This window comes from Mustelus asterias, unplaced genomic scaffold, assembly GCF_964213995.1.
Source record: "Mustelus asterias unplaced genomic scaffold, sMusAst1.hap1.1 HAP1_SCAFFOLD_4680, whole genome shotgun sequence".
In the NCBI taxonomy this organism is placed as follows: Eukaryota; Metazoa; Chordata; class Chondrichthyes; order Carcharhiniformes; family Triakidae; genus Mustelus; species Mustelus asterias.
In genome coordinates this window covers 1-9,457 of record NW_027594623.1, presented here as the reverse complement: position 1 = coordinate 9,457, position 9,457 = coordinate 1, and the positions used below count along the sequence as shown (strand labels likewise).

The 9,457-nt window shown below is 54.0% G+C and overlaps 1 protein-coding gene across 1 annotated transcript; it reads left to right on the top strand.

Annotated features, from left to right (window-relative positions):
• Positions 1-6,253: 6,253 nt before the first annotated feature.
• LOC144491189 (neuronal tyrosine-phosphorylated phosphoinositide-3-kinase adapter 1-like) lies at positions 6,254-8,780 on the top strand (the record flags this gene model as incomplete). Its single annotated transcript, XM_078208868.1, has 2 exons — positions 6,254-7,622; positions 8,619-8,780. Coding segments are annotated over exons 1-2 (1,531 nt in total), but the record flags the coding sequence as incomplete, so codon positions are not given.
• Between the last annotated feature and the right edge of the window lie 677 nt (positions 8,781-9,457).

Genomic DNA, 9,457 nt, shown 5'->3' with positions numbered 1-9,457 from the left:
TCAAACACTCCCAGGACAGGTACAGCACGGGGTTAGATACAGAGTAAAGCTCCCTCTACACTGTCCCCATCAAACACTCCCAGGACAGGTACAGCACGGGGTTAGATACAGAGTAAAGCTCCCTCTACACTGTCTCCATCAAACACTCCCAGGACAGGTACAGCACGGGGTTAGATACAGAGTAAAGCTCCCTCTACACTGTCCCCATCAAACACTCCCAGGACAGGTACAGCACGGGGTTAGATACAGAGTAAAGCTCCCTCTACACTGCCCCCCATCAAACACACCCAGGACAGGTACAGCACGGGGTTAGATACAGAGTAAAGCTCCCTCTACACTGCCCCCCATCAAACACTCCCAGGACAGGTACAGCACGGGGTTAGATACAGAGTAAAGCTCCCTCTACACTGTCCCCCATCAAACACTCCCAGGACAGGTACAGCACGGGGTTAGATACAGAGTAAAGCTCCCTCTACACTGTCCCCATCAAACACTCCCAGGACAGGTACAGCATGGAGTTAGATACAGAGTAAAGCTCCCTCTACACTGTCCCCCATCAAACACTCCCAGGACAGGTACAGCATGGAGTTAGATACAGAGTAAAGCTCCCTCTACACTGTCCCCATCAAACACTCCCAGGACAGGTACAGCATGGAGTTAGATACAGAGTAAAGCTCCCTCTACACTGTCCCCCATCAAACACTCCCAGGACAGGTACAGCACGGAGTTAGATACAGAGTAAAGCTCCCTCTACACTGTCCCCATCAAACACTCCCAGGACAGGTACAGCACGGGGTTAGATACAGAGTAAAGCTCCCTCTACACTGTCCCCATCAAACACTCCCAGGACAGGTACAGCACGGGGTTAGATACAGAGTAAAGCTCCCTCTACACTGTCCCCATCAAACACTCCCCAGGACAGGTACAGCACGGGGTTAGATACAGAGTAAAGCTCCCTCTACACTGTCCCCATCAAACACTCCCAGGACAGGTACAACACGGGGTTAGATACAGAGTAAAGCTCCCTCTACACTGTCCCCATCAAACACTCCCAGGACAGGTACAACACGGGGTTAGATACAGAGTAAAGCTCCCTCTACACTGTCCCCATCAAACACTCCCAGGACAGGTACAACACGGGGTTAGATACAGAGTAAAGCTCCCTCTACACTGTCCCCATCAAACACTCCCCAGGACAGGTACAACACGGGGTTAGATACAGAGTAAAGCTCCCTCTACACTGTCCCCCCATCAAACACTCCCAGGACAGGTACAGCATGGGGTTGGATACAGAGTAAAGCTCCCTCTACACTGTCCCCATCAAACACTCCCAGGACAGGTACAACACGGGGTTAGATACAGAGTAAAGCTCCCTCTACACTGTCCCCCATCAAACACTCCCAGGACAGGTACAGCACGGGGTTAGATACAGAGTAAAGCTCCCTCTACACTGTCCCCCATCAAACACTCCCAGGACAGGTACAGCACGGGGTTAGATACAGAGTAAAGCTCCCTCTACACTGTCCCCCATCAAACACTCCCAGGACAGGTACAGCACGGGGTTAGATACAGAGTAAAGCTCCCTCTACACTGTCCCCATCAAACACTCCCAGGACAGGTACAGCACGGGGTTAGATACAGAGTAAAGCTCCCTCTACACTGTCCCCCATCAAACACTCCCAGGACAGGTACAGCACGGGGTTAGATACAGAGTAAAGCTCCCTCTACACTGTCCCCCATCAAACACTCCCAGGACAGGTACAGCACGGGGTTAGATACAGAGTAAAGCTCCCTCTACACTGTCCCCATCAAACACTCCCAGGACAGGTACAGCATGGAGTTAGATACAGAGTAAAGCTCCCTCTACACTGTCCCCCATCAAACACTCCCAGGACAGGTACAGCATGGAGTTAGATACAGAGTAAAGCTCCCTCTACACTGTCCCCATCAAACACTCCCAGGACAGGTACAGCATGGAGTTAGATACAGAGTAAAGCTCCCTCTACACTGTCCCCCATCAAACACTCCCAGGACAGGTACAGCACGGAGTTAGATACAGAGTAAAGCTCCCTCTACACTGTCCCCATCAAACACTCCCAGGACAGGTACAGCACGGGGTTAGATACAGAGTAAAGCTCCCTCTACACTGTCCCCATCAAACACTCCCAGGACAGGTACAGCACGGGGTTAGATACAGAGTAAAGCTCCCTCTACACTGTCCCCATCAAACACTCCCCAGGACAGGTACAGCACGGGGTTAGATACAGAGTAAAGCTCCCTCTACACTGTCCCCATCAAACACTCCCAGGACAGGTACAACACGGGGTTAGATACAGAGTAAAGCTCCCTCTACACTGTCCCCATCAAACACTCCCAGGACAGGTACAACACGGGGTTAGATACAGAGTAAAGCTCCCTCTACACTGTCCCCATCAAACACTCCCAGGACAGGTACAACACGGGGTTAGATACAGAGTAAAGCTCCCTCTACACTGTCCCCATCAAACACTCCCCAGGACAGGTACAACACGGGGTTAGATACAGAGTAAAGCTCCCTCTACACTGTCCCCCCATCAAACACTCCCAGGACAGGTACAGCATGGGGTTGGATACAGAGTAAAGCTCCCTCTACACTGTCCCCATCAAACACTCCCAGGACAGGTACAACACGGGGTTAGATACAGAGTAAAGCTCCCTCTACACTGTCCCCCATCAAACACTCCCAGGACAGGTACAGCACGGGGTTAGATACAGAGTAAAGCTCCCTCTACACTGTCCCCCATCAAACACTCCCAGGACAGGTACAGCACGGGGTTAGATACAGAGTAAAGCTCCCTCTACACTGTCCCCCATCAAACACTCCCAGGACAGGTACAGCACGGGGTTAGATACAGAGTAAAGCTCCCTCTACACTGTCCCCATCAAACACTCCCAGGACAGGTACAGCACGGGGTTAGATACAGAGTAAAGCTCCCTCTACACTGTCCCCCATCAAACACTCCCAGGACAGGTACAGCACGGGGTTAGATACAGAGTAAAGCTCCCTCTACACTGTCCCCATCAAACACTCCCAGGACAGGTACAGCACGGGGTTAGATACAGAGTAAAGCTCCCTCTACACTGTCCCCATCAAACACTCCCAGGACAGGTACAGCACGGGGTTAGATACAGAGTAAAGCTCCCTCTACACTGTCCCCATCAAACACTCCCAGGACAGGTACAGCACGGGGTTAGATACAGAGTAAAGCTCCCTCTACACTGCCCCCATCAAACACTCCCAGGACAGGTACAGCACGGGGTTAGATACAGAGTAAAGCTCCCTCTACACTGTCCCCATCAAACACTCCCAGGACAGGTACAGCACCGGGTTAGATACAGAGTAAAGCTCCCTCTACACTGTCCCCCATCAAACACTCCCAGGACAGGTACAGCACCGGGTTAGATACAGAGTAAAGCTCCCTCTACACTGTCCCCATCAAACACTCCCAGGACAGGTACAGCACGGGGTTAGATACAGAGTAAAGCTCCCTCTACACTGTCAATTAAAGTTTTACACCGATGTCTTTCCCTCGCAGCGCTGCAGTTGTCACTTTGCCACACAGATTGCTGCCAGAAGGTCGCTCAGCTCAACGTTGTAAAGATTGGTGTCAAACTCCAGTCTCGCCCGTGACCCCCGCATCCCATGGAATAAACTTTTAAAATTAGGGCAGGTGTCCTAAAAGTTCTCTGTTAAATCGCATTCTGAAGAAGCAAGACAACAAAAGAGGCAGAGTGATTCGGAGAGGGAGTTCTAGAGCTTGAGTCCCAGTTGGAACAAGCGATCCGAGCGAATTGGAGCCGGAAGAGCTTATTCGGATCCTCAAACCTGCTTGACCTTTTGATAAGGTCATGGCTGAGTTTATTGCGGAATCAAGTTAAAGTTATATTTATGAGTCACAATAAGGCTGACATTAACACCGCAATGAAGTTAGTGTGAAATTCCCATGGTGGCCACACACTCCGGCGCCTGTTCGGGCCAATGCATCCCCAACCAGCACGTCTTTCGGACTGTGGGAGGAAACCGGAGCACCCGGAGGAAACCCACGCAGACACACGGGGGGAGAATGAACATTCAGTGACCCAAGCCGGGAATCGAACCCGGGTCCCTGGCCCTGTGAGGCAGCAGTTCTAGCCCCGGAGACGCCCCACATTCCTGCTTGTCATCCATTGCTCCCTCGTCAATGAAAAATCCAACTCGAATACAAGAGCAGGGATGCACTTCTGAGGCTGTATAAGGCTCTGGTCAGACCCCATTTGGAGTATTGTGAGCAGTTTTGGGCCCCGTATCTAAGGAAGGATGTGCTGGCCTTGGAAAGGGTCCAGAGGAGGTTCACAAGAATGATCCCTGGAATGAAGAGCTTGTCGTATGAGGAACGGGTTGAGGACTCTGGGTCTGTACTCGTTGGAGTTTAGAAGGATGAGGGGGGGATCTTATTGAAACTTACAGGACACTGCGAGGCCTGGATAGAGTGGACGTGGAGAGGATGTTTCCACTGGTAGGAAAAACTAGAACCAGAGGGCACAACCTCAGGCTAAAGGGACGATCCTTTAAAACAGAGATGAGGAGGAATTTCTTCAGCCAGAGATTGGTGAATCGATGAAACTCTTTGCCACAGAAGGCTGTGGAGGTCATTGAGTGTCTTTAAGACAGAGATAAATAGGTTCTTGATTAATAAGGGGGTATGGGGTTATGGGGAAAAGGCAGGAGAATGGGGATGAGAAAAATATCAGCCATGATCGAATGGCGGAGCAGACTCGATGGGCCGAGTGGCCTAATTCTGCTCCTATGTCTTATGAAATATATTCAAAGCCCTCACTGCTGTCTTGGGGGGCGAATTACGCAGACTAATGACCCTCTGAAATAAGATATTCCATCCCATGAGGAAAGTTCCCCTCAACTTCCACCCAGATCTCTCAGGATAACGTGTCGGCCATTTTGGACCGTGATGAGGATAATTGACACAATTTGTGAATTCTCTATTCCAGAGGACTGAGTGGATGTGAGACAGAGATCTATCGCGTTTTGGACACTTCAAGGGATCTCGGGACACGGTGGCACAGCGGGTTGGCACTGCTGCCTCACAGCGCCAAGGGCCCGGGTTCGATTCCTGACCTCGGGTCACTGTCTGTGCAGAGTAAGGCTCTGAGTCCATGCTAGCCTGAGAGTGGGAGGTCGGGCTGCGCAACCCCAGCACTGGCCCTGGAGCCTCCCGGAACAGAACAATCTCCAGGCTCACAAATGGTGTCAATTATCCTCGTCACGGTCCAAAATGGCCGCCCTGGGGAAACATGACCGGGACATTGAAGAAAGATTGGGGGCTTTTTTTGGTCATTTTCTTTCAACATTCCTCTTATCCAGATATAAAAAATGGGGAAAAGAGATTGGCTGAGTGTCAATCATACTGGATTTCCTCCGGGTGCTCCGGTTTCCTCCCACACTCCAAAAATGTGTAGGTTAGGTGGATTGGCCATGCTAAATTGCCCCTTAGTGTCCAAAGATGTGCAGGTTAGGTGGATTGGCCATGCTAAATTGCCCCTTAGTGTCCAAAGATGTGTAGGTTTGGTGGATTGGCCATGCTAAATTGCCCCTTAGTGTCCAAAGATGTGCAGGTTAGGTGGATTGGCCGTGCTAAATTGCCCCTTAGTGTCCAAAGATGTGTAGGTTAGATGGATTGGCCATGCTAAATTGCCTCTTAGTGTCCAAAGATGTGTAGGTTAGGTGGATTGGCCATGCTAAATTGCCCCTTAGTGTCCAAAGATGTGTAGGTTAGATGGATTGGCCATGCTAAATTGCCCCTTAGTGTCCAAAGATGTGTAGGTTAGGTGGATTGGCCATGCTAAATTGCCCCTTAGTGTCCAAAGATGTGCAAGTTAGATGGATTGGCCATGCTAAATTGCCTCTTAGTGTCCAAAGATGTGCAGGTTAGGTGGATTGGCCGTGCTAAATTGCCCCTTAGTGTCCAAAGATGTGCAGGTTAGGTGGATTGGCCATGCTAAATTGCCTCTTAGTGTCCAAAGATGTGCAGGTTAGGTGGATTGGCCATGCTAAATTGCCTCTTAGTGTCCATAGATGTGCGGGTTAGGTGGATTGGCCATGCTAAATTGCCTCTTAGTGTCCAAAGATGTGTAGGTTAGGTGGATTGGCCATGCTAAATTGCCTCTTAGTGTCCATAGATGTGCGGGTTAGGCGGATTGGCCACACACCCCTCGCAACATGGCGCGCGTGACCTCTGACCAGGAAGTAGAACTCACCCTCTCTCTTTCTCTCTCTCTCTTCTTTCCAGTCAAGTTGAAGCTGGGTTTTGAGGCAGGCGAAGGCGGGCGGAGGATTCCTCCCCTGAAGCCCAAACGCAGCCCCAACACCCAGCTCTCGGTATCCTTCGATGAAAATTCTGCTGCGGCCCCTTCCGTGACATCCGGCCCCAGGTACGGCCCTCCCTCTGACCCGGCCCGGGGCTCGGAGGAGGAGGGGAGGGTGGTGGAGGAGGAGGAGGAACCGGTCTACATCGAGATGGTCGGCGACGTGTTCAAGGAGCAGAGCGCGGCGGACGAAGACTCTGACCACAGCGAGGCCATCTACGAGGAGATGAAGTACCCTCTGCCCGAGGAGGGGTTGCGGGAGTTGAGGTGGAGCAAGTTTTCCTTGTCCAGGCCCAGAGCCCCCAGGGCCTTCAGCCAGCCCAATCCCAAAGGCCCCCCCCACGACATCCCCCCGCCTTTCCCAAACCTCCTCCTCCATCGGCCGCCTCTCCTGGCCTTCCCCCGGCCTGCCTCGCAGAAGGCCTACAAGCCCCAGGCCGGCTCCAAGCTCCCCGTTCTGCAGCACGGAGACTCGGTGCCCACTCCGAGCGGCGTCCAGGCCCTCGGGCAGCCGGCCCCCAGAGCGCCCAAGGAGGAGGGCCCCTCTCAGGGGGCCGTGGTGCCCTCAGGGAGAGCGAGGAGCCACTCAACGCCCCTGCCCCCTCAGGCTTCCGGCCAGCACAGGCCCGAGAAGGAGCTGCCCACCTCCCACACCATGAAGGCTTTGGCCCAGTCAGCGCTGGTGGCTCCCCAGGCCCAGGTCTACCAGAAGGCCGAGAGGGAAGCGCCCGCTTCCCTCAGCATCATCTCCTCCTCGGTTAGGGTGACCACCCACTCGCTGCTGGCCCAGCTGCCCAGTGACCAGAAAGTGGACAAGGAACTCTCGACGCTCCAGAACGCGCTGTGCTCCGTCAACAAAGGCAGCACCGGCACGCGTGCCCTGTCCAGCCTCTACAAGGTGCCGGTGGCCCACGGGTTACTGGAGCACACCGGCCTGGCCGGGCCGGTCTCCGTGGCCTGGCCTTACCTCCCCCTGGCCTGCAAACGCCCTCCGGCCTACGAGAGCCTCAAGGCCGGCACGGCTCAGAAGATCTGCCCCGCCGTCTACCACGCGGCGGTGAAAACCCAAGGACAGGACAGGGCCTCAGGCTTTGCCGGCGTCTGCTGCTCACGGCCGGTGGCCAACGCCGAAACCCGGAGCCCGCCCGGGGAAGGCCCCGCCAATGCCGGGCAGAGCTGGCAGCGGAATCCGTCCTGCGGCAGGAAGGGGCCGGAGACGGAAGGTAAGATGATTTGGAAAGGGTGTGGGTCTTTCAGAGCCTCATGGGGTGGGGGTGGAGGATTGGGGGGGGGGGCGGGGGGGTCATTGTAGACCTGTGATGGGGTTGACAACATTCCTGGACAACGGACGGGAAAGAGGGAGGGGTGGGGATGATCTCTCGCGTTCCTGTCTCCCAGTCGCCACATCGACAGCCGTGGGTCAAGGAACGTTCTGGAACGCCATTCCTTTCCGCAACGGGGAACCAATCTTCTCCGATTTTCTCCCCTGGTTCTGAAGAGAGTCACCGGCCCTGGTTTGGTCCCTACCTTGAACTTGGGAGCGGTGTTGTCGTAATCCAGAGGGCCAGGGCGATGTTCTGGGGTTCGAATCCCCGCCATGGTGGAATTTGAATTCAATAAAAAATATCTGGGATTAAGAATCTACTGATGACCCATTGTCGGAAAAACCCATCTGGTTCCTTTAGGGGAGGAAATCTGCCGTCCTTACCCGGTCTGGCCGACATGTGACTCCAGAGCCACAGCCAATGTGGGTGAATCTCAACTGCCCTCGGAAATGGCCAAGCGAGACTCAGTTGAAGGGGCAGTTAGGGATGGGCAATACATGTTGGCCCATCCAGCGATGCCCACATCCCCCCCCATGAACGAATAAGGAAAAGGCCTCATTCAGGCATCAACATACCGGAGCTACGGCTATTTAACTAGAGGGGGCATCATAGCTGGTCTTCAGTCCTCTTTCCTGGGCTGGGGTGGAGGTGGGTCCTGAGATGTAATCTCCAGAATCCCTCCCTCCCTTAGTCGGCCTTACAGAGGACATCTCTGCCAGTACCTACCAGGCACCTTCGCAGGAGGCCATTCAGCCCCTCTGTAAGAGCGATCCAATTAACCCCGCTTTCCCCGTCGCCCCCGCGAGGTTATAGATGCTATGTGAAAGCAGGGTTGTTGTTGTGTTTGGTCCCTTGCCGGTCCACGTGACAGTTCTTCCCTCCCTTCCCCAGCAGGAGGCGCCCCCGGCCGGAGTGGGGCCAGCGAATCCCTGGACAAGGAGGAGAAGCCTTCGGGAATCCCTGTGAAATCTCAGGCACACGACGGCGCTTCGGCTAAGGGGTCCTCGCGATCGGAGCTGCCCCAGCCCTGCCCGATAACATGCCAGCGGAGCGTAGGTAGGGCGGCCGGTTCCATTGGTTGGTTCCCTTCCGAAGGGGGCTGACAGACACTGCCATTCCCCCCCCCACCCCCACACACCCCCACCCCTCACCCTGCCAGAGCCACTGTCCATCGTGGGGGCAGCACGGTGGCACAGTGGGTCAGCACTGTCGCCTCACAGCGCCAGGGACCCGGCTTGAGTCACTGCCTGTGTGGAGTCTGCACGTTCTCCCCGTGTCTGCGTGGGTTTCCTCTGGGTGCTCCCGTTTCCTCCCACAGTCCGAAAGACATGCAGGTGGATTGGCCGTGCTAAATTGCCCCTTAGTGTCCAAAGATGTGTAGGTTTGGTGGATTGGCCATGCTAAATTGCCCCTTAGTGTCCAAAGATGTGTAGGTTTGGTGGATTGGCCATGCTAAATTGCCCCTTAGTGTCCAAAGATGTGTAGGTTAGGTGGATTGGCTATGCTGAATTGTCCCTTAATGTCCAAAGATGTGCAGGTTAGGTGGATTGGCTATGCTGAATTGTCCCTTAGTGTCCAAAGATGTGCAGGTTAGGTGGATTGGCCATGCTAAATTCCCCTTAGTGTCCAAAGATGTGCGGGTTAGGTGGATTGGCCATGCAAAATTGCCCCTTAGTGTCCAAAGATGTGTAGGTTAGGTGGATTGGCTATGCTGAATTGTCCCTTAGTGTCCA